Source organism: Strongylocentrotus purpuratus, unplaced genomic scaffold (genome assembly GCF_000002235.5).
Source record: "Strongylocentrotus purpuratus isolate Spur 01 unplaced genomic scaffold, Spur_5.0 spur5_scaffold_2, whole genome shotgun sequence".
Taxonomy (NCBI): domain Eukaryota; kingdom Metazoa; phylum Echinodermata; class Echinoidea; order Camarodonta; family Strongylocentrotidae; genus Strongylocentrotus; species Strongylocentrotus purpuratus.
In genome coordinates, this window is record NW_022145605.1 from 4,122,640 (window position 1) to 4,147,789 (window position 25,150).

The 25,150-nt window shown below is 38.4% G+C and overlaps 1 protein-coding gene across 1 annotated transcript; it reads right to left on the reverse strand.

Annotated features, from left to right (window-relative positions):
• Window positions 1–1,240: 1,240 nt before the first annotated feature.
• LOC754624 (galactosylceramide sulfotransferase) lies at window positions 1,241–20,223 on the reverse strand. Its single transcript, XM_030991459.1, has 2 exons — window positions 18,370–20,223; window positions 1,241–3,886 (listed from the first exon to the last, which is right to left on the reverse strand). Exons 1-2 carry the CDS (start codon window positions 18,546–18,548, stop codon window positions 2,851–2,853), a joined length of 1,215 nt encoding a protein of 404 aa, XP_030847319.1. The 5' UTR covers window positions 18,549–20,223; the 3' UTR covers window positions 1,241–2,850.
• Window positions 20,224–25,150: the final 4,927 nt, after the last annotated feature.

Genomic DNA, 25,150 nt, shown 5'->3' on the forward strand with positions numbered 1-25,150 from the left:
TCAAGCAATCAAGAGAAAAGAGTCTGTGAAGTATTTAGGCATTGAGTTGGCTAGCGCAATTTCATTTTCATCTTTAGTAGAATCAGTTGTAAAAAAAGCAAATTCTCGTCTGAAATTTTTGTACAGATATCAAAGTTGTATGGATTTAAAAGCAAGACGTACACTCTGTTTTGCTCTTATTCAATGTTTATTTGACTATGCTAACCCTGCATGGTATAGTAACATAAACAAGTCAGATCAAAAGAAGTTGAAGATTATACAGAACAAAATGGTGAGATTTATCAACTGTTCTGGTCCAAGAACTCATGTTGGCTACAGCGAACTTTCTAAAGCTGGTTTTCTTGAAGTCGACCAAAGATCAAAACAACTCGTATTGCATCATGTGCATAAAATATACCATACTAGGTCGAATCATTATATTCGATCCAACTTCGATCTTGTTACTGACGTACATGATTATAATACAAGAAATAGACGATTCAACTTTAACTTACCTGAAAGAGTAGGTAGTATTGGAAATTCGTTTTATTACAATGCCATAAAACATTGGAATTCCCTTCCCAATGGTGTAAAAGAAATAGGAAACTATGATCATTTTAAGAGGAAATTAAAGGAATACCTAATACTTGACAGTCAGAGAAGAGAAGTGAATGACATGTTATATGATTGAAATTTTTATTCTTCTGTCGGTTCATACTTTTTCATGTTGTATATACTTATGTTTTCGTACGTTATAGAATTTCTACAAATTCATCATTATTTTCCTCTTCTTCCTTCTCCTCTTTTTCTTCTTCTCCTTCTTCTTTTTCTTCTTGTACTTAATATCATTTCTATCATCAGTTTAAATGTTGTTATTATTATCTTTAATAAGTAGTTCTTTTAATTTTCTTATCTGTCTGTAAATATTACTATTTTAACTTATTAATTTTATACATGTCTGTAAGGGACCCCACTGGAAATAAGCTCTCGAGCTTTCGTGGGTTATCCTGTTCAAGCTGACTTTTTTTTGATCTGTTATTATTGTATATTGTTGTATGTTGGAAGCTTGTCGAATAAAAATCAATCAATCAATCTATTGATATTTCTGAAATGGACAAACAAGGGTGCCATTTACTGCTTAAAACCAACGAGTGATACCATACCACACAGATGAAAGGAGAAAAGAAAACGGGTTTGAAAGAAGCAACACAAAAATCAGCTACGTTAGTTTTGCGTCCTACTTTCTACTGTACCGCATTGATACCGACAAAACATATATTTTCGACTTATTTGACAAGCAAATCATTCAAATATATCTCGGATGTATGCCTCTTTATTCTATTTACGTTTTCAAAATTTCACAACGGTTATTATACAGTATAAGCCATCTTTCGACTAGCAGCAAACTCTAACAAGTGTCGCAATAACTATTAAATATTTTTGTTGTTAGAAGTCCGAGTTAAACCTAAACCCAACTGCACTTTAATAGCAGTATTTTAAGATTTTTTTGCAAAACAAATTTAAAGAATATATAACGAACAAACAAAGAAACAGGTTGCATCATCCGGTAATACTTTCCAAATACTCAAATGTGATAAGAACAAACTGATATTCAAACATGATACAATAAATATGAACACCATATGATGAAGAAAAATAAATTACTGCACTGTATATTCTCACGAAATAAGATTTAATACCTTGGTAGACATTGCACTACGATAAGTAGAAATAATACGAAGAAAATGATAAAGACTGACTGAGGAAGAATGTCTGGTACTTGTCCATACATCGGTCTACCCCCCCCCCCCCACCTGTTTTCGATTGTATTTTTTTGTATATTCATATTCTTTTCATACCCAACTGAATACATATGTACGTATGCAATGCCGTAGTTTCAACCGACCTCTTTAAATCCCCACTGCACTACTGATAGCTACTTGCGCCCTCTATATAGCAAACAATGCATAAACGGTGACCATTGGTCCCCCATGATCCCGTTTTTCTTATGTTAATTGAGAGCTTAATGAAATAACCACCTGTCGCTGACCACGCAGGGAGGTACTAATCCCTCTTGGCCAAACTATAGTGCAGAGGAGCTTTAAATAAACACTCCCCTGTCCATAAAGATTTATCTCTTCCTGCCCATCCTGTTTACATCACCCCGCCTTTCTTCTGATATCCTTACAATGCCCTTCATCTTCAGTTGTTACTAGTCTAGTGCCTGTAGCACACGCCTGCGTCAGTTCGCTGACGTAGATCTCCGCCATCGACTCCAATCCTTGATGCACATTGTGGGAGTGACATGGTATTCAAAATGGCACATGCAAACATTGGGATAAATTCCTGGGTCAAGCATAACATATCCTGTTTTGTGATTAGCGCAGGTATAAACGCAATCAAAATGACGCCTCGTACAATGACTATTTCAGAATAATGATCTTGCACATTAGTTAGTTAACGTTAATACATGATTGAGCGATTGCAATGGTAATAAAGGCAGCTGCAACGAGGAAGCAATATATTGAATAGCAAAGCACGTTTGTTTTAATAACATGTAATTGAAATTGTTTACAGTTTGTTAGTCTTTTTTAAGGCAGGGTATTTTACCGACACCGACATTACTGCAGTAATTGCGCCATATTTCGATGAATGCATACAAAGAGCGATTTCCGACTCCTGTACTCGAGCATCATGACACACCATCATTCAGTTAGTGATGTATTATGGAGCATGGCCGTCGACACATCAAGATATTGTGAGCAGCAGATTGCAGTGTTGGTAATCTGAATTTGTATCAGTAGAATAAATGTAAAGTTAATCATATTTGAAAATATTTGTAACCACTGTAGACTCTCAGCAGTACAGAAATTATCCCTGAGCTTTAGGATGGGGTAGCAGTATACCCCTATCCCACATCCGACGTTGAATGAATCTAGTGTATTCCACGTCTCCCCACAAAAGCTCCTGGCAGTAATGTGGAGCGCCCTTTCTGAGGACATACTTAACCTCACGAACATCCCGACTATTCTTTTGGCTAAGGTCGATGCACTCTTCCGCCACCTCGCCCAATCTGGTCCTGTAATAATCTAAATCACGCTGAAAAGTCGGTCCATATTCTTTGATCTTTCTCCACAGCGTCTTGTTAAAATGTTGATAAAGTTGCACGTCTGCTTTGTTCCAAGCTTGAATCTTTTCTCGCAAGTTGACATCCATCTGGAGACGATGGCTTTTGCTACGTATAGCTTTTGAAATATAAAGAACATCTTCGATGTCCCAACATAGCAATCGACGCAAGAGAATCACCGATTCGTCAAAGTACTCACTGACCATGACCAGATCGAAATCGTGGTCGAGTTTGTGGATGGTGTCGGTTACGACGTCTGAATCGTCGTGGTATTTGTGGTCAAGACCCAAATCGAAAAGTTGGTTGTTCTTGGCAAACTGCCAATAGCCTTTCTTGACGGAACCAAAGTGCTTCTTGGGATCCTTCATGAATTCTTCCAGCTGATCATTTTTCTTGAAACCCATAGACTTGCCAAGACCGAAGTATCCAAACGCTGATTCTAATTGGTCGACTGGGTTGCGAACGATTGTGAAGTATGTCGCGTTGTGTACTACGTCATCCATTTCGGCTTTGTTGAACCGCGCATGATTGGTTAACATGTGGTAGCCATCGGCCTTCTTCCAACCAATGGCAGAGTCCGAGAGTTCGTGTACCATACTGCGTGAGAAGAGAGGAGCATGGTAGAACTTGAGGGCGCTGTTCGATAATGCGAAGGTGAAGTTTCTGTTGAAACCGTAGCGCTCGATGATAGATACGGCGGTGCTGCTCGCTGTCTTGTGTGTCTTGAGAAAGACGACCTTCTCCTTTGGTTTGCAATGCGATTTTCTTTGGACGGAATATCTGTGAATGAACAAGGAATGTATAGAAATTAGAATAATTACAATCTTTACATTAAAACAAAATAAGAATGGGTGAACAACACTTTGAATTGCTAGCCAGTGTTTAATTGAAAGCTAATCGATCCGTCTCGCGTTCCGATGAATGAAAATGCATAAGAACGAAACCTGATAAATTCAGTTATATTGTGTTCAATGTTAATCAGCAAGGGAGCCTGGTATCCAGGCTAGTGGAGTTCCCCCACTGGATCATGTTGCGTCGAAGAAAATAAGTCGGGCTAGCCCTAGTCTAAGACTAGTATCCGTGACCTGTATACCGTTTCCTATATCTTGCTATAGCACCTCCTAATAGGATCCAGAAGGCCACACATAATCATTGAAGCATGTTTCCCTGGATGTCTCAACGATCGAGGACGGAATAGTTCACTTGACTCATGTTTATGGGCGGAAATCACTTTCCAAAGGTGATGGAGACACGTTATTGTACTCCAAAACATACATGACGAGCGTGAACATCAAATCCAAATTTTCTGACAAGCAAGCGAGCAAAAAACAAAATCGTTTGGTTGTTTTATTTGGGGTTTGGGGAATAATGGAAGATCGTGACGGGGGGGGGGGGGCATTTCATATAGTGTACATTCCTTTCCAGATCGTAGGGGGATCCACTGCCCCCCCCCCCCACCCCCGGCTTTCCGCCCATGCTCATGTTGATATGGAAAGGTGTGAAAATTGTAAATCATAATGGTTCAATTAAAATGAGATGCCATACCTAAAGCCCCACCAATTTCGATTATGATACACTATTAATGATATGCCGTGAATGACATACTGTAAATAATTAACAATTACCACAAGCAGACTCTTGACACCATCGCCATATGGAGATAGTAAAGGGCTGGTAGCCCTCATGAACATATCAAAGTTACCAATATTCGATCAAACATCATCTCATACTCTGGCAACGAGACTATTCCCTTTATATATGCCATATGTTGAATACACCTCCCCCCCCCTCCCCAGCCCCCCTCCCCCCCAGCCCCCCCCCAAAAAAAAAAACCTTAAAACACTAATAATTCATATGCATTGCACGACCAGTGGCTGGCCTTAATGATACAGCCTTTAAAAGTTCCTCGCTCGTTGAGTTTTAAAAGTTGATATTTTGGCAAGACATGACAGTCCCCTGTAAATGTACCCGCAAGTTCATGTGTATCGGCGGTGAAATATATAAAAGCACGAAGACTTTCAAGAAATCAAGTTTGATGGAATTTCATTAGGACCCTACTGTTCTTCCTATAGAAACAACGTTCAGATATGAGATTAAGATTCATGTCACCGTCATGTTCACACATTTGAATAGGAGACGCACGAGTATTTTATTGCTTAGGTGTTTGTTGTTTAAGTCTTTGCGGTAATTATGGAAATAAACTTGTCAAGTTTCCATCTCATCCCATCTCATTGTTTACACATCCCTTATATCTAATGCATAAACTCGACAAATCAAATATAATCATATCAAATCAAATCTATACACGACTCGTGGAAGAAACTTGATAGAGTCATGTTGCCTTTCATGTTAATGCTGTTGTCGTTGGTAATATCAATTGTACCATACACCGTCACACACAGTGGAATAAAGCAATAATGATCGTATCAAAGCGGTAGAAATATTTGGTTCAATGGTGCCCAATAGTAAGTCAACAATTTGCTGTGTACAAGTGGACAATAGCTTGACCAGTTATGATTAATTTTTACCCCAAAGATATCTGGCCTCAAAATGACTACTAATTTCTCGGTTTTAAAAAATAGACTTTTGCCCATAACGTTGAAATAATTTCCTCTTTCCGTTAAATAGTTATGAGAAAAGGGTTTATTCTTGATAGGTAAAATTCTGATAAGATATCGACGGTATCTATCAAGAATGAATTAAACCTCATTTTTACGATCAATTCATAAAGAGGTAAGAAAAAGAGTTTCAACTTTATGGACAATAGTGTTTATCAAGTTTCACATGGGTATTTTCTTTGAGCATAAAAAATTCACCCGATTCGTGTTATTGCCCTTGATTAAAAAAAAAAGACTACCGCACAAATTAACACGCATCGTTATTGGATCCTTTTATTATTTATGGAATCATTACCATGGTAACTGGAAAGATACGTGCTTATAATAATGCCTGATCATCAACATGTCCAACGTACAACACTTGCGAAGTGATTTCGTTTTTCTTCTCTTTTTTTCTTGACTGCAACAATATACCAATCAGCTGGCTCTTGCATAAACGCATGGTAAAGGTGCATGATTGAATACTGTTTTCATTTGAAAAAAAATCGATGTACATTCGGTATAATAATAATAATAATAATGTTTAATTTTTATATAGCGCTTAATACAAATGTCTCTAAGCGCTTTACAAATATGCTATTACCCCGATGATCTACACCTGAATAGACATTTTCCAGTTTTCTTCTCGTTGTCTATCTGTCTGTGTTTCGTGTCTTAACATAAACCCTTTGTTAACTGTATTTGTAAAGATCGGATAATCAGTTTTTTTATTCTTATTTGTGTGTATTTAATTGTCATTATTGGAAACTGAATTTTTAAATGCAAACAAATTAAACGACATTAATAAGATAATGTTTCTACCTTGAAGATATTGGGGGGGGGATACACATGTATATGTATCCCACTATATACTCTCATATACTGTATATATATATATATGTATATATACATGTATATATACATATATACATATATATATATATTATATATATATATATATATATATATTGGGCTAACAAGTACGCAGCATGGCACTTTTCAAGATTCAAGGTGCATACATGATTAAAAAACAGTGTCTAATCGAATGAATCAAGTGAAGAAAAAAAACCATGGTATTAATGCAATATCGATGAAAATGAAAGTTAGAAATATTAGTAATAAGAATGATGATAATAAAACCAATAAAGATTATGGTAAATGATTACGAATATATTGATTATAATAATAATAATTTAATGTTAGGAACCAGGGGGTAATTCATTATCATAATAATAATGAAAGTGATGAAAATAATGATAATTAAAATACAACAATGATGAGGATAGTAATCACAATGATAGTGAGTTCTTGTATAGCTCATTCTGTGACATATAATGTATATACTCCTGATTAACCGATTTAACTAGTTAGTTATGAATAAAACATGACGATTCCTGACAATGAAGAGTATCTGCGTATCCAGGTTTCATCCTGTTTTTAAGAGGGTACTAGCATTTCAGATATATTTTCCTATCTAAAATATGATATGATCGAACTGGTTAGTCTGGAACGCTCCTGGGTTCGATCAAGAGATGATTGATGGTGATGGCAACAGACCCAAGACAATAATCTGTCACATTATGACTGTCACAGGGCCAGGATCCCTCGTGCATAAGAGCAAGGGTGTAGACCCGGGGGCAAATTCACCCCCCCCCCCCCACAATGGTAAAGGAAGGTGAGGGAAAACCTACGTGAATTGGGAGAAGGTTGGAAAGATATACAGAGAGAGAGAGAGAGAGAGAGAGAGAGAGAGAGAGAGAGAGAGAGATGGGAGAGGGAGATCAGTAAAGGACGCGAAAAGAATGTAACACGAAACGATTTTGTTTTCTTCTGGATACTTCTATCCCTCTTTCTGTCCCTCTTCGACCATGAAAGTAATGTGCCCCCCCCCCATGTTTTACCTCCATGATGCTCGTGCACCATCGATGATATGATCGAACTGGTTAGTCTGGAACGCTCCTGGGTTCGATCAAGAGAAGATTGGTGGTAAAGGCAACAGACCCAAGACAATAATCTGTCACTTTATGACTGTCACATGCCAGGATCCCTCGAGCATAATAGCAAGGGTGTAGACCCGGGGTGGGGGGCAAATTCACCCCCCCCCCCCCCACAATGGTAAAGGAAGGTGAGGGGAAACCTACGTGAATTGGGAGGTGGGAAAGAGAGAGATATATATATATATATATATATATATATATATATATATATATATATATATATATAGCCTAGAGAGAGAGAGAGAGAGAGACTGGAGGGAAGATGAATAAAGATGCAAAAATAATGTAACGCGAAACGATTTTGTTTTCTTTTGGATACTTCTATTCCTCTTTCTGTCCCACTTCGTCCATGATAGAAATGGTCCCCCCCCCCCCCCGTTTTTTCCCTCCATGATGCTCGTGCACCATCAACGGCGGACACGCGCTACTACAAAGTAGGTTTCGTGAATAAATGAGTGTATGATCAAAGATGTATGAGTGACAATACCTCACCCCACATCACAACCAACATCATTTTACCATTTCCACCGTTACTCACACAACACAACACCATCACTCAGGGGCGGCCGGCCGGCCGAGCGACTTCCAAAGTGGGGGGCACCAAGACAAAAGGCACCTACAAAGGGAAATCTCAAAGCGAAAACGTATGCATTTCTTTAGACATGGGTATATACCCTTACATTGTGATTACAATATTTGCTTCACTTTATACACCATACAAGACATTGCTTAAGCATCATGCTTTGCAGTTGGATGTGATAGTCTGAAAAATTATTTGCGAGCGAGCGAGCGAGGAAAAAAAATAAGATATGTGAGGTCGCAGTGCGAAAAATTACATCTTATAAAGAGGATAAAAACCCAATCCTGACGGGGTTTTATAAGCACATTCTCATAACAGAAGACTGAAAAGACCTATTAGTATATCATCTATAGATGCATACGAGCGCAGCGAGCGAGATATGGGGGAAATTGCTCTTAGTCGCTTGAAATTAGGGGCGCGTTTAACGATGAGAGGAAAAGGGGACACTTATCAGAAAAGAAAAGGAGCACGTGTCAAATTACAAAGAGTAATTGCCAAAGGTGAAAATAGGGCACTTCTTACACCCTCAAAAAGAGGCACTCACCAGGGAAAAAAAACAATCATGAGAATAGGGAATTGGGCATTTGTTGACGGGAAATGGGCTCCCATCAGATTTTGATAGGGGCATTTATAAAAAGGTAAAAAGGGGCATTGGTGAAAAGGGGATAATTCCCTTATTAGAAACGAAAAGGGGCACGTATCATTGTTAAAAGGAAAATTATCAGAAATGAAAAGAGGCACTTATCGCACCTGAAAAGGGGCAATGACCAAATATGAAAAGGGGCACTTATGTGAATGAAAAAGCCGCACTTATAATAAAGGAAAATGTTCATTAGTTGAAAGAAAATAATTTAAAGGGGCACTTATCTGAAATGAAAAGGAGTAACTTCTCGTACCTGAAAAGGGTGATTTACCAGAGAAAGGGCACTTATGAGAATGGAAAATGGACACTAATTGCAAAGAGAAATTGGGAACTTGTCGAAGGAAAAGGGGCAAGCTACCAAAAAAAAGGGCACTTATCAGAGTTGAAGGGGCATTTTTACTAATAGGGGCACTTTCCTGTGTAAAAAGGCGCACTCTTCGGATGCGTGAAAAAGTGGGGGCACTGTGCCCCCTCTGCCCCCCCCCCCTGGGAGGGCCGCCTCTGCCATCACTACCACGCAACATCGCCACCACCACCCCCACTACCAACTACTATGTACCCCTAGCTTAAACTGAATTACTATGTAGTCACGGAAAGTTTGTTCCCCTTTATACTATTCAGATACCACAAATACGTTTTCTAGTCATACCAGTTCACGAGTGTGCTACTAAAGTTTAAATGTGCTTATGGACATTACCAACAAGAGCTGTGACTTATTAACCACTTTAATGTTCAAACCTGAGCCTAATTGACTGCTTTAGCATTATTATAAGAAAGAACTCGATCTTAAGTCTTTGACAAAGCAGGGTCAATGGATACAGAGGTGGTTTCTATATTTGCTCTGAAGTTAATAAACAACTTGAAATCTGTGTGCATCTGTGTATTTATCGCGGACACTGACTTTGACATTATCACAAACGAATTAATATTTGTGTTTCGATCAGTTATTAAACCTACCGAGTGGGAACATCGAGCAACGCACGTTGTACTGTGTAGGAAATACTTACGTCTGTAACTTTTTATTTCATACTATTCAACAGCAAAAAATCAAGAGGCTTTGACTCTCTTTGAAATAACTCTCAGTGTAAAATGAAATTGTTCTTTAAATGCACACAATTCATCACACCTTTTGGTATTTTGTGACAACTTCTAAATCATCAAGTTTGTTCACTTACATAATTATTGACAACAACAAAAATCATATCCCTTTATTTATTCAATACTTCATCAAGTTAACATGACAAGTTCGCGAGAAAGTCAGTGTCTTAAACATGTAAATATGAATAACCCCCGAAGGGCCACTTTCAAATTTGAGTACGAGGATAATTTCCACCGATGCCTCTGGTTCTACAGAGCTTAATATTTCCAGGTATGCGATATAATAAGACTGAAGTACTTTTTCATACTAACTGCATCATGCATGTAAACATATTCTGAATAATGAACATTGACAATAACAAAAATCATATTCTATCTTTTATAACGTTATTTTTTTTTTAAATCATCCCCGGGGCCATTTTTATTATTTGTATGTGTGTGAAGAACTTCCACAACACCTCCGCTAAGACCATTACTTTTAATTGAGTTTAAGATTGCCCATGTATGCGAAAGGTTAAGACAGGAGGACATTAGTTTTGCTCATGACTGTAAATGAACATCGACAACAACAAATATCATACTTTATCCGTCCTCACGTCAGTGTCTTCTAAAATGATCTTTCCCTCAAGACCTATTGCCTCGTGGTGTAACCAATTTATTCATGATGTGCATGCCACGGAGGACCTATCCATATCACCAAATGAGAAGACCCTTTCCATGGGTCCTTCTGGGAGCTCCGTCTCCTTTTTCTAAAATTATCTATCTTTCTTTCCCTTTACATTTTACACTGCTGGTATCAGGTAAGTCATGGGTCGTTAGGGAGTTATTAAAGAGTCTTTCCATGAATTTTGTATAAGTGGCTGTGTGAAGAGTGCGTTGGCGTCGTGTAATCTTGCTGCAGTAAGTGTCGGGAGGCGATTAAAAAATTAAAAGCATAATGCTCAAAGCAAGCCTCCTAAAATACGAAGTCTTGTATTTCTAACCGTTTTTACAAATTTTCCCTACACAATGGCCCGAATTCACAAAGCAAGGTTTGAGCTCAGACCGGGTTTGAGCTCAAACCTCCTTTTGTTTCGCCAAACCTCCTTTCGTTATTTACAAACCAGGTTTGTAAATAACAAAAGGAGGTTTGGCGAAACAAAAGGAGGTTTGACCTCAAACCTTGGTCTGAGCTCAAACCTTGCTTTGTGAATTCGGGCCTCTGTCTCTCTTGCTTGTTTATGTAATACACTGTACTGTACTTCGTTTGAATGAAAAAATTGGGAATAATTTCAGATTATCTTGCTTGTTAAAGATACAATGTCCTTTTTGCAGCCAACATCAAATTCTGTAGAACTTTGTAGGAATTATGATTATGCCTTGTATGTCCTATGAAATTTAAACATTAGCAGTGTCCCAATATTCAAATTATGCAAAGAAACACGTTTACTTGCTGACTTCACTGTCGGACACTATTGAGTGACTGACTGGCTTTTTCCATCTTTGGTAATGAGCTGTAAAGGGTACATGAGCATTTGTCTACGTCAATAACCCACTTCTTGTAACATTTTGGCCAAAATTAAACGTATTGAATATTTGCGCAGCATAAAAAGTACGACCATTCGGTACAATGGTCTGAAAAATCAGACTATTACTTACTGGCTCTATAGCTCCTAAGTCGATTCGACAACTAATAGTCGTTATTTTTCCACTTAAAGACATTTTCAAGCCCCCTTTTTTTAGGGAAGTTCTAAATTAGTATTGTCTTTCAAATGCCGTTGGAATTAAACCTTTTCATTTTTTGGCCTGCAAATGGGACATAGTACCTTTAACAGAGGTATTCAGCTGATTTTATTTTCACAACCAGCTAGATGATATCCGATTGAATTGAAAATGCATTTATTGGACTAAAATAAATTGCATGCATTGAAATTTACCTGATTTAAATACATTAATTACAAATTACAATATTTTTAACTTCTACATAATTTCTTTGAAGAATGACTATTTGTTTCCATGTGAATATGATGATGCTCATCCTGCTGATACAATGTTATCAGATAAGCAATGTCAAGAAAAGAAGAAAAAAAAAAAAATTATTTTGTGTATCAAATTGACATTTACCACGCAACTCGTAATAATAACGAATGCAAACATTTTAAGTTATAGCTTTAATGAATAAAAGCTACATTCCATATTGTTACATCCGTTTTTGTATCAAATCATAATTTGTCATGCAACTCATTATGAAAACGAATGCAAACATTTAAGGTTATTGCTGCTACATTGCTTAATTATATTCTTACATCCTTTTTCGTTTTTTTTTCTTCTCACTTCTTTTGTAACCGTGCTTGACTTGTAAATTCAACGGTGTTTGAGGGTTAAACATATATTGATCTCAATGGAGAAAAAAAAAATTTACTCCTAAATGTTCAGCTACAGCCTTCGTCGACGACTTGACCAGACTTCACCTTCCTGACGTAATTGTACGATTCGATTATTGTCCATTATATTATTACGTCTCAAAGTCCGGTAAAATATATAGTGTGGAGGTTGTGGAAGGGAGTTGTATCATGTTCAAGTTGTCCCATCTCACTCTCTTTATCATTATCTCCCAGCTGCTGTTGTTAGATTTCCTTTAAAGCCTGAGCATCAGTATACCAGTTGATGACGAGTGATACTTACCTTTAGATTCGAAGTCCATCAACAGGAGTTACAAACATGCAAACTCGTATTTCGATAAGATAAGGTTTATCACCAACATACATCGCCGGTTATGTTATTATAAACATACGATTGCAGTATAACCATTATGATGAGCAATAATATTTCCGTTAAATGATATCTGTTCAACCTTAAAGTGACTCGGTATCATTGCCTCAGATTCTGAAACAAAATCCTGGATTTAGCTCATGCTGCAATCATAATTATAAACCTTTAGGTCAGTCAAGAATCCCATGATATTTACAAGCCGATCGCCTGTCTGATTATCAAGATATTTATAATTGGAAATCGAAATTTTATTTTTAGTTTCTTTACGGTTTTTATAACACTACAGTCTATTGGGGAAAATGAGTATGGTAAAACCGGCCACTCAAAGATTTTTTACTTCTCTGAGGCACTTCATGATCATTTTGAAGCGCAATTTTTTTAGGGGCTTCAATATTACACCATATCATAGACGCTGATAACACGTAGGGCCAAGCATCTCAGATTTAACATTATTATACGATGCCTTTAACCCTCTCTAATAATATCCTTCAAAAGGAAACAGAGACATTGATAAGTATGTTCAGTGGCGTAGAAACAATGATCATGGAGGGCACATCCCCCATTAGCGCCCACAGTGTGATAAAAAAGGGGGAAAGGAAGAAGAAAAAAGGACGAGAGAAGAAGACCCCTGTAACATCTACCATAATGAGTCGAACCCTCTTCCTCATCATGTCCGTAGTCTTATAAATTTGCGTTCCATTTTCCGCAGCCGCCCCCCCCCTCCATTAAACGTTTTGTGCCCCCTCAATATGATGGATGGGCTCTCACTACGCCACCCGCTATGTTTCAAGTCCTTTCTTAATGTTAAAATGATTTGCACCCCAAAATAACAAAAGACGATCGCAAAGATCACTGAAGAGACTAGGGTTAGGGTTGGAGGTCAGGTTTTATCATGATCGCAAAGAGAATTTAAAAGCATCACACACAGGATCGTGATCACGTATACAGAACGGGTGAACGACGGTGCCAGGCGCGTACGCAGGGGGGGGGGGGGGGGGGGGGGGGGGGGGGGGGGTTAAACCCCCTTTTAGTTTTGTTCACGTGTGTATTTTTAAGCACGCACCCCCCCCCCCCATTTGTAGATTTTTTTTGGTTATTATTATAACAAATTTTAAAAAATTATGCCAATGACTGACCTAAACAATGTGACCCTAACTCCCCCCCCCCTACGGAGAAAAATGTCAATTTTTAAAATTTCGAGACCCCCCCCCCCCCCCCCAAAAAAAAAAAAAAAAAAAAAAAAAAAAAGGTGTCCTCTTACTATACATGTAGGTGGGGTTAAAGGGGGGGGGGGTCTTAGCCCCACCTATAGTCCGGGGTTAAGCCTATTCCACTTTCTGTTCAGACTCGTATTTACCAAAGTGGGCTAGCCCCACCCATAGTACGGGGTTAGCTGGCCCTGCAAAATAGCAGGGCTAACCCCAAAATTGTGGTGCTAACTCCGCAATTGCGGTGCTATGGCTAATACGTGGCTTAGGATTGCAGTGAGAAAAGCCAAAAAAAGTTAGAACGCGTCCGGGGGTTAAGGATAGTACGGGGCTTAGCAAAGTACGGGGTTCAGCAAAACAAGTGCATAGAGATTTTCCCGTGACAATGACAGGGAGATTACCTCCCATCTCCAGTATAGTATGCGGAAGCGATTAAGTATCATAATGCAAATGGATTAAGCAGATGGAATATCTTTCAAATCCTGATAATTCGATCCCTTTAACAGGCATATCAAACAAAGCTCCATACGTTTCGAACAAATTGAGTGCCGACTGATTAATTTAATGAACAAATAATTCAATAACAAACTAATGTGTGAGCGTCTGGTTTTGTGGTTTAATGTCGAAAATATGATATCACGATCTCATATTTCATAATAAGGTTTGTAATTGGTTTAAAGTGCAAACTGGAAGAAAAGGCCTATTTTATTATGCAACATTTCTTCCATGCACATAGAACTTAATGATAGTCATGTATTTTGATTCATATATACCTGGATTTTGTCCGTTTCTTCTCAATACTAATAGGGTCATAATGCAAATAATATATGAGAACAATCACATCTGCTCAAGTTATAAGTATAGCTCGTTCTCGTGTAACTTATAATCTGTCAATAGCTTATTACGAATGCGATGAACCTAAAATGAAAATTGGCAGTATGTTATTATAGACTATGATGATTGCCTTTCGCGCCTCCTCTCAATGAACCTAAAACCGTATCGTTGGTTTCCCCAATCAAACAAGGGTGGCATATTTCTTCAAGCATCGAATCGCCATCAGCTGGTAATTGCTAAAGCATATTAGCATTGCTACGTCTGATATTGTCTACACTTTCAGACAGCGCAACGTTTTTTTTTATTCATTGTTTTGGTAATTATTTATCATGAATTCGTTATTCAAAGAGCGTGTTGTTATTAATTGTCTATTGCGTAACTATGATTAATATGAAATATTGTGTTATAATAACAAGATTTCAGTATGTAGGCAGATAATATGGTCTTAAAACTGGACCCCTCACCCCCCCCCCTTCTCTCTCTCTTTCCCTCTGTAATTATAGTGTATGCATTGAATTGAATGTTATGGTTTTGTATTGGAGTGTAACTTTCACATTATCTGATTAAGATCCAAGAAATTGTATATCCATTGATTAAAACGAATTAGGTCCTACCTATTCATAAATATTATATTTTATTATTTATTATATTCTCATAGCAAATATATTGGACTCCATGAAAGAACAGAGCCATTAATGGTTCTGAAATAGAATATCCAACCGTTTTATCTTTCTATTATTGTAATATGAGTCTTTGATTTTGCTATATTGTGTTAATGTTTGTATGATGATTTTCGGAAATAAAACAAACAAATACAATAATGTTCATTTTCATCTTCTATCTTCGATCATAATCAGGTAATGTGCATTTGTAAATGATACATGTAGTTAACAGTCTAGGCGCTGTGTGGTAAATATGTCGTGACTTGGGTGTGTCTCTTGTCATCTTCATATCTTCTGACGATTTATAATAATGATCACGAATAAAGCAATCCTAAGTCGATTAAACAAAAAACACCATAGCCGCCAAAGTGAAGTATAGATCTACAATATTGGTTACAAAATGAATGAACGTTGACCGACTGACCGCTAAAGAAACATATTTTATATTCAGTATTTTAATTAATGCATTTGAACAAATTGAGGTACTCCCTTCCTGTTTTTGTTTTGTCTCTGTTTATAGAATTGATATTTATTGATGAAATATATATGAAATATGAAACTGAAACTTATTACCGAGTACTGTAGGCCTACTATAAGTTTCCTGTACACGCCTATGTACTCAATTAACAGACCGTCTTTAATGATCGCACCAACATCAAGGAGTCTTTTTGCAAAGTCTACATATAATATTGCAAGGAGTCTTCATTGATATCGTTAGCCATCTCACATCGTGTATCATTTTAAGCCCATTGTACTATAAAATTGACAAAAAAAATGCGAATAATACCACTGGATAGTGCACTTAAAGGCATGACATATAATCTTAATGACCTTTGAGATAATAAATCCCGAAGTCGAAAGGTATATAGGATAATTACGCGAAGTTATGATAAATTGTGAGTCAGTTAAATCGCTAAAATTGATGGCATTTGCCACGATATTGCTCCGCTGTGTATACAGTGCTCATTAGCTATGAATTACGTAAAGATCTGTTTTTATTTTATTAGGCAATTATGCCTAATTTTATCAATGTGACATCACAAGGACTGTGAATTCATAACAATTTGGGGTCAGTTTTTAGGATAAATCATCTTTATGAAGACATTGTCGAGTTACATCTTCACAATAATTGGGTGACTATAGTCTTTCCAAACGACATAATTATGTGCGTGCACTGATGATAAGTAGCTACATGTACGGTATGTATGTCTAGAAAGAATGATATTTTCACATTTGACAACAACATTCACGATTCCGGCAAAAAATAAATTTGCTTTCAACTCTATAAAGCGCTTACACGCTACTTTTTTTGAGTGATTCATTTTTTAAAAGAGCGATCGATATCATGCAAGTCTGAATTAAAATGAAAAATGAAAACAAAAAAATGTATGCAAGGAGAACTGAGGTAGTCTACATTAAAGCTACTATGTCCCATTTGCAGGCCAAAAAAATGAAAAAGTTAAATTCCAACTGCATTTGAAAGACAATACTAATTTAGAACTTCCCTAAAAAAGGTGGGGCTTGAAAATGTCTTCAAGTGGGAAAATAACGACTATTAGTTGTCAAATCGACTTTAGGGCTATAGAGCCCAAAAGTAATAGTCTTGATTTTCAGACAATTGTACCGAATGGTCATACGTTTTATGCTGCGCAAAGATTCAATCAATTTAATCTTGGCCATCACAAGAAGTGGGTTATTGATGTAGACAAATGCTCATGTACCCTTTACAATTCTTTTCATGTATGTTATTACCAAAGAAGAAAAAAAAGCCAGTCAGTCACTCGACAGTGTCTGACAGTGAAGTCTAGCAAGTAAACGGGTTTCCTTGCATAATTTGAATATGAGGACACTGCTAACGTTTAAATTTCACAGATAGGACAAACATGACATATTCATAATTCCTGCAAAGTTCTACAGCATTTGAGGTTGGCTGCAAAAGGGACATAGTACCTTTAAGCACACATTTTTCTTTATTTACCCGTTCATTGTTTATTTTGCTTCTTGAAATTCCCCCATGACATTTACAAGGGGTATGAATAATTTTGTTAACTGTAATTTCATTTGTTCAATTCCATCAAAATCAAGAAGTTATTTGTTCTTCTTCAAAGAAACGGTCATTCACGAATGTTATGCTGGAAGGCTAGAATGCTCATTCTGGTGGTGTTGTATACATGACATGAATCCATTGTCCCAACACAGAGGAAGTGTGTTCATAGATGGTTCTCTAGATATGCTTCTTGTCAAAACAGAAAATCTTGTTATTGATAACAAATTTTATGAAACAAGTCTCAGATTTTGTTTTGGGAAAATTGGGACATAACTTAAGAAAACATTCAGTTCCTTTTTCAGTTTTTGCAAGATACTACATGTATTGGGCATATAGATACTTATACGTGTAACTGTAACTGTCATGTTCCGGCATGTAAACGGCCGAGACAGGAAGCCGATGAGCAAATAAAGGAATCTCGTACCTTTTATTCACCTATCAGAAGTATATCTTGTCTATATGAAGACCTACAAGGAAACAAAAGGATACCCGCTCTCCGAAGGCTTCTAGACCTCTTGAAATGCAAATGAGTGTCTTACTCGATTGGTCATCTTCTCAATTTTACCCCAGCATATAATTATAAAGCCATTAGGGCTTTCCCTATGAATACCCGTACATGTATATCGGTTGAGAACATTTACGTTAAAAGAAAAGTATAGGAAGGAGGAAAAGAAAAACACGAACAAGGAGAGGAACAAGAACGATAAAAAAAAAGACTAAGGGGGAAACAGAACAGGAACAGCAACATCAACAACAAGAAGGGGGAAGAAGGGGACCAATAACAACAAAGATTTTTAAAATAAATGAAATTAAAAAAACGTGACAAGAAAAGCCAGTTACCAGTACCTGAAATCTTGTGAATTTTGATGGTATACTTCATCGTCAGCATACTGGTCGTCCTCTGGAATAAGGAATCGTCCGGGCGCGTGGAACACACCATTTTGATGCAGCGAAAATATGAAAAGAATCCCCAAGATGATATAAAAAGCTTTCTTGATTGAAAATCTTGACCGTATGGGAAACATTGTGGGAGGATAGAAAGTTGTGCCTGAGCCAGGTGATATACTTTGAACAGTTCACAAATCCGATGATATATTGCATACAATATGGTATGAAGAGAATGTTGATTTCTCAAATTTAAATTAACAATGATTGATATAGACCAAATCTAGGGTCTAGATTTGTTGAGATGTAGACCTAGACCTAAATTTGGATCTATTCAAAAGCCAAAGCTCGACGAGTTCTCTGTAGATCTAAATCCTTTTCATTCACCTCCAAAAGTAACATCTGCTGGTCGAGACAAGATAGATCACAAATAGTTCTCTCAACGGTCTGTTAGTCTAATGCGTGAACATGGTGATGCTGTCAGCTCAGTTCTGACTTAATTTGAGGTCCACCTGCAAAATTTAAATATAATTCCAACTGATCGCGGAAGGGTCAAATGGTATGAAGATGGAGAGCCGTGCCTGGCCCGTGCGCAAGGCTGTATACTGTAGGCTAGTTGTAATGAAAATGTTCGTCGTTGCTGAACCGGTACATGCATGCACCAATTAAGTTCTAGATCTACTGTAGATTGTATAAGTAGGCCGGACGCAATTTTAAAGAAGTATTCTTTCACTCAGTGATAAGCTCATGGACATAGATCCGGTTTTGTCGTCTTCACAGCGTAGCCATGCTCCGTGCATTCATTCCAAACAATGACAATGATGATACTGTCTTACTGATACTAAAACTAAGTGTTGTAGGCTATACAGAAGCTCTCATTATTGACCGCGATAATCAATCAATGTTTACTTAAGTTGCGACGGGAAACACGAGGAGTCATGATGCAACTTCGATCTGGACTGGCTGTAATGATTAATACTAAATTAGAGTCGACTGAACTGTAATTTGCTCTAACCTGGTATCACTATCGAGTATCGGTCTAACTTTCGGTCTCCCTCACAAGTCACATCTCCCTGGGTCTATTCAATATTTAACCTACCTTGACCATGCCGTGCTTTGCCTGGGATATACTCTAACAATGTGCTTGTAAATCATGAAATGTAAACGATTTGTTTTCCAAGTGAGTTCCGTGCCTTGATTGTCTCTGAAGTCTGAGATGAGATCGAGAGGGAAGCTGCGGAACTTTTGTCATACCACGGCCGGTTTTATGAATTCGCTAAATCACAGCAGTTCGCGTACGTGCGGCTCGACTGAAAATGAAAGAAGAATTGAACATGGAGCACAAACTTGTAGCATCACAAGTTAAGAAGAGACCGATCTAGTCGACGATTAGGACACGAATAATGCATCTGGAATCACGTCGTCTTCTATAGACTATCAGTCCGATGAAATTTCTATCATAATAAATATATGGATAGGCTAGTCTTTAGCCAAGGCATGCAAGTTATTTCCGTTAGCCTGCTGCAAATGTGGAGTCAGTTTTCCGTTTCAACGCTTAACCAAAAAGGCATGGGATTGATATTTAAAGAAGATGCTGACCAAAGGAGTGTTCACCGAATCCGTGTTTACATTTAAGCTGACAAAATAACATGGCCGACCACTGAATAGCTACGGCAGCCCAGGGCATGTGAGTTAAAGTCTCACCTCCCTGGGCAGCCGTATCTACATCTATAGACAACAGGGCATAGACGCACTTCCAGGCATTGGTAGCCAACTTGCTCCAAACACACCTTTGCACCTGGGACAGTAGGGACAGTGTTACGGAAGCCCATTAGGCCTATAGTGCCACCATGTGAATTATCTGGCGGTCGCCACTTATAATACAGGAGCGGTACAGGTATAGCCTTTTATAGGTTCTAGGACAATTAGCCTACGTACCCCTGTCAATCACACCCGGCCAATATTACCAGCGGGACATTTACCCACGAGGGCATAGGCACCGGAAGTGGGGTGGCATGGGGGCACCTCCCCCCCAACCAAAAAAAGTGGGGGTGGGGAGCAAAACTAATTTTTACCCCCCCCCCCCCAACGCCCCCCTCCCCTCCAAAAAAAAGAAGAAGAAAAGCAGTAAAGGAGTAAAGATGGTTTGTATTTTTAAGCCAAAAGAGCATAACAATAATACAAACCAGAATTAAATCATATATTTAATTCCATTCAAAGAAAAGGAAAATTAACAGGAATTAAATTTCCTAAACATTCCGCATGCCACCTATATGGAGGTGTTTATATTAGCGATACGCGCATATCGTGGGCATATTGTGAAAGGATGGGAAAGCGTGTGTGTTTTTTGTTATAGGGTGAGAAGACATGTGCCCCTGCCCCCTGCATGATGGCGTACTGATGGGGAGGGGGGGGGGTAGGTCATTTCTTATTCGATACCGGTGATTTACAAAATGTTGCTGAAATGACATGATTTTCCAGGATTTTTTTGTCAATTTTTGTGTAAGTCATACCTTTTTAATGCGTTTGTTGAAAAATTAGAAATTCCCAAATTTAAAGTCAGGCGAAATATATGCTTAATAAGAAGCCTTTTTGTCAGGGCCTGCAGAACGGCTGGGCTCGGGGGCTCGAGCCCCCCCCCCTCACTTTTTGAAGTATGTTACAGAGAAAAAGAAAGAAAAGACAGAGAAAAAATAAGTGACCTGCCAATGTCACAAATGAGGTATCAAAATATGCTCATCTGACCGTAATTCATGCCTAAAGCTTAGATGCCTAATGCCTAGAGCTTACGGGGGCTCCGCCCCCGGACCCCACCAAGGGCCCTAAGACAGACAAATGGATGCTCATCTGACAGTAATTAAATACCTAAAAAGCCCTTGGCTTCCGGGGGCTCTGCCCCCTGGACTCCCCGCCAATTAGAGAGCTGCCACAAATAAGGTATCTAAATATGCTTATCTGACCGTAATGTAATGCCTAAAAAATCTGAGCTTCCGGGGGCTCAGGCCCTGGACCCCACGCCAATTTACGCTCTTCCTGATCGTTAGTACTCCACTTTGAAAAACGTTCTGCGGGGACTGCATGTAACGTGTAAGAGTGATGGTGACGCAAATTTTTCTTCTGCCCTCCTTTCAAACGTTTTTGCTCATTACGCCACTGCCCCTTGAAGGTGAGCCCCCTAGAATGTTTGCGCCCCCCCCAATCAAAACTGCTTCCGGCGCGCCTGCCCAAGGGGGGAGGGGGTCCTACTCAGATTTGGTTAGGATGGGAGTGTGCCGTTTAAGCCTCGAAACCCCTACTCATTATTAGAGGTAATTCGGGGGCATTTTTTTTTTTTGAAAAAATTTCCCACAATTTTCGGGTGTTTTTTGGTTGTTTGCATTGCAAGCACACGAAAATTTTGGAAATTTGGGAAATTTGAAAGAACGGACCCATTTTTAACGGTATTTTTGTTAAATGTGGGACCCATGTTCTGGGATTTTGTGTGAAAAGGTGACCCATTAGAGTGCAACACCCCCGTATGTTCTTATATGCGAGTACCCCCCCCCCCCCGGCCCGAAGCACAACCACCTCCTAGTACCCCCTCAACTACCCCCGGACAACTACACCCAAGACAACTACCCCCTAAGACAACCATTCTCCAAGGGGTGGTTATCTGGGGGTGGATGTCCATGGGGTAGGTGTCCAGATACGGAAAAATGGATGAGAAAAGATGATAGGACCCTCAGTCGAGCACCCTCTTGTAAATTTAATAAGGCATATGCGAGTACCCCCCCCCCCCCGGCCCGAAGCACAACCACCTCCTAGTACCCCCTCAACTACCCCCGGACAACTACACCCAAGACAACTACCCCCTAAGACAACCATTCTCCAAGGGGGTGGTTATCTGGGGGTGGATGTCCATGGGGTAGGTGTCCAGATACGGAAAAATGGATGAGAAAAGATGATAGGACCCTCAGTCGAGCACCCTCTTGTAAATTTAATAAGGCAGTTTACAAGTAAGACCCGTACCCCACCCCCCCCCCCCCTCCGCCAATGAAACCAGTGCCCGCTTAATTATTTCTGGAAACACGTTACTTTACCTGGCATAAAACAATTCTTTCCATTTTTTACAATTATTGAGAGTTTTTTATTTTTTTATTTAGGGTCGATCAAAATGTCTCCTACATATTTATTTAAACTAAGATCGTCATTATTTTATAGGGTCACTTTTGGGTAATGAAAAGAATACTGATTACTGCCAATGTCTTTAAATTGTTTCTTGGAGAGATGAAGCCGTCGTTAGTGACGGGTCCAGGATTCTCAGACTGATAAGGTAGTATGTATGGATCGATTTCAAAGAGGGCCGACGAACAACTTTCTCTCTCTTTCCCTCTCCCTCTCTCTATACATTCTTCATTCTTCTTCTTTCCATTTTTCATTCTTCCTCGTTTTTTTTCTTCAATAATTAATCTTGGGACAACCCTTTGTACACCCCTTGACCCTTAAAAAAAAAGATTATTTGCTCTTCCTCTTGCTGCTCGGTTCAGATACAGGCATGGGTATTATGTGGCGAAGAGACATTGATGCATTCCCTACTGAAGAGTGAAGAGGTACTCGTAGTCGAAAATGCATCGAAAATGAGAGAATATTCATTCTATATCGGTGAAGTTCTGCTCCGAGCATAGAGATCCTATATCAGAATATGACTCAGAGTTAGTGCGCCCCCCATGTGAATAAGACCATCAATTAAGTATTGTGGTGTCAGGGGCAGACAATGAAATTGTGCCTTCCCCCTCCCAAAACCTGAACAAGCGAGGGAGAAAAGCGACCAACCGGTATATTTTTACGAGATCCCGAACGAGCGAGTATAGCGACCGAGCTGTTTAAGCATTTAAACCCTTAAAGATAAAGTTGAGTTCTGGTCATGCGATTGCATTGTGAAAGAAAAGGTGTGGAATGGATCAAAACAAATTGATCATGTAGCAAGTATTGGTGTGTACTGCAATGTTCTGGAGTCATCAAAATCATAATAAATTTGGCCCAGTCCCGGTAAAGTAACAAGCACTGTACACAGAAAGATGAGGCTACACACATGTTGTCGGTACCTTGATTTCCTTAATATCTTTCTATGCTTATTACTCAGCCAGTATATGTTTTCTACCAAATTGTCTGGCAAATGACATTTATTTGTAATCTTGAGCATTCAGTGTAAGTTTCGTTTGATTCTGTGAGAATCAGGCGCGTACGCAGAGGGGGGGGGGGGGGGTTTGGGGGTTAAACCCCCCCTTTGGAAATTTTTTGTGTGTAAAACCCCCCTAAAAAAAACCTAAAACCCCCCCCCCCCCCTTTTGGATTTTTTTTTTTTTTTTTTTAATTATTAAAAAAATAAAAATAAAAAAAAATTATTCCCATGGCCGACCTAAAAAAGGTGACCTTAACCCCCCCCCCAACGGAGCAAAATGTCAAATTTCCAAATTTCGAGACCAAAAAAAAAAAAAAAAAGTGTCCTCTTACCCCCCCCCCCCCCCCCCCCCCCCCCCCCCCCCCCCCCCCCCCCCCCCCCCCCCCCCGTAGATACGCAACTGCAGACCGTGTAATGATGCCTGCCAAGTCACAATATATCTCCAATTATATCGAATTTAATGACCATTGCTTAAATAATAAACTATAATCAAACAAGGACAGTTGACAAAACTAAACGAAGATGGTGATGTAGCAATAACGGTTTGAGAAATCCTGATGTATCCCTGATATAACATATACAAAATAATGTTGATTAAATAATACATATATTACAAGATACCTTATAATCATCATAACAACAAGTTTTAGTAATACATCTATAATACAGTATGATAACGGAAATAAAATATGACAGAAAACCCGCAACCATATACAAATTGGGTATTCAGCAAACATGTCAATAACACATTAGATTGATGCAAAGAAACTTTAAATCTCATTCAATTCAATAAAAAATGGTTTATTAGACAACAAGTTTTGCAGCAATAATCTGGATTAGAAATAACATGAAAGTTCAAATTGCGTAAAGAAATATATTATACAAATCGGTTTAAAATAAACCCTGTCTAATTACTATAAAACTCTTGGTAGATACATACCGTGCTTATTTTTAATAATGCAATATTAACATATATGTAAAAAGTAAGTACGAATTATAACACTTAATTAATAAGACCGACTACTCCATGAAATAAAATCGTAAATCTGTTTCCTGAGATTTAAAGAAAAGAGATGAAATTAATTCATTCGTATAATGTAAATGTAACTGGGAAAATCATATTATTCAATAACAATTCAATCGTGAGGCCGCAATCATCACGTTTAAGCTCTTCTCCTGCATTTTTCAATGTTGACATGATTTGTCAACTATGTGTTTAAAAAAAAGTATAAATGATTTATATTATGACATGATTATGTACGCATTTTGACTTTTATTAATAATATATAATTGTTATGTACCTAGCTTGTATATTACAGCTGAGACATGCTAGAATAAAATCAACAAGCAATACACATTTTGTAGGGTTGGGTAGGCCTATTACACGAAAATTGAGATGTATATAAAATTCCGGGGCAATATTATTTCATACAAAATCGGTATGCTTTGCTCCCGGCCCCCCCCCCCCCCACTCAGTGTTATTTAGGGTACGCATAATTATGCTCGTACCCTCTTTTTGAAAGCACCCCCTATCTGAGGACTGCCAACATTTCCGAACCCCCCTTTCGCGGGCTTTTCGCG

What these genes read in the sequence shown, in the direction of transcription:
- LOC754624 (XM_030991459.1), bottom strand. Translation starts at nt 18,548, where the DNA reads ATGTTTCCCATACGGTCAAGATTTTCAATCAAGAAAGCTTTTTATATC. An exon ending in CAAAATTCACAAGATTTCAG is followed by an intron (nt 3,887 to 18,369) that starts GTACTGGTAACT and finishes GTTCATTCACAG; the next exon opens with ATATTCCGTCCAAAGAAAAT.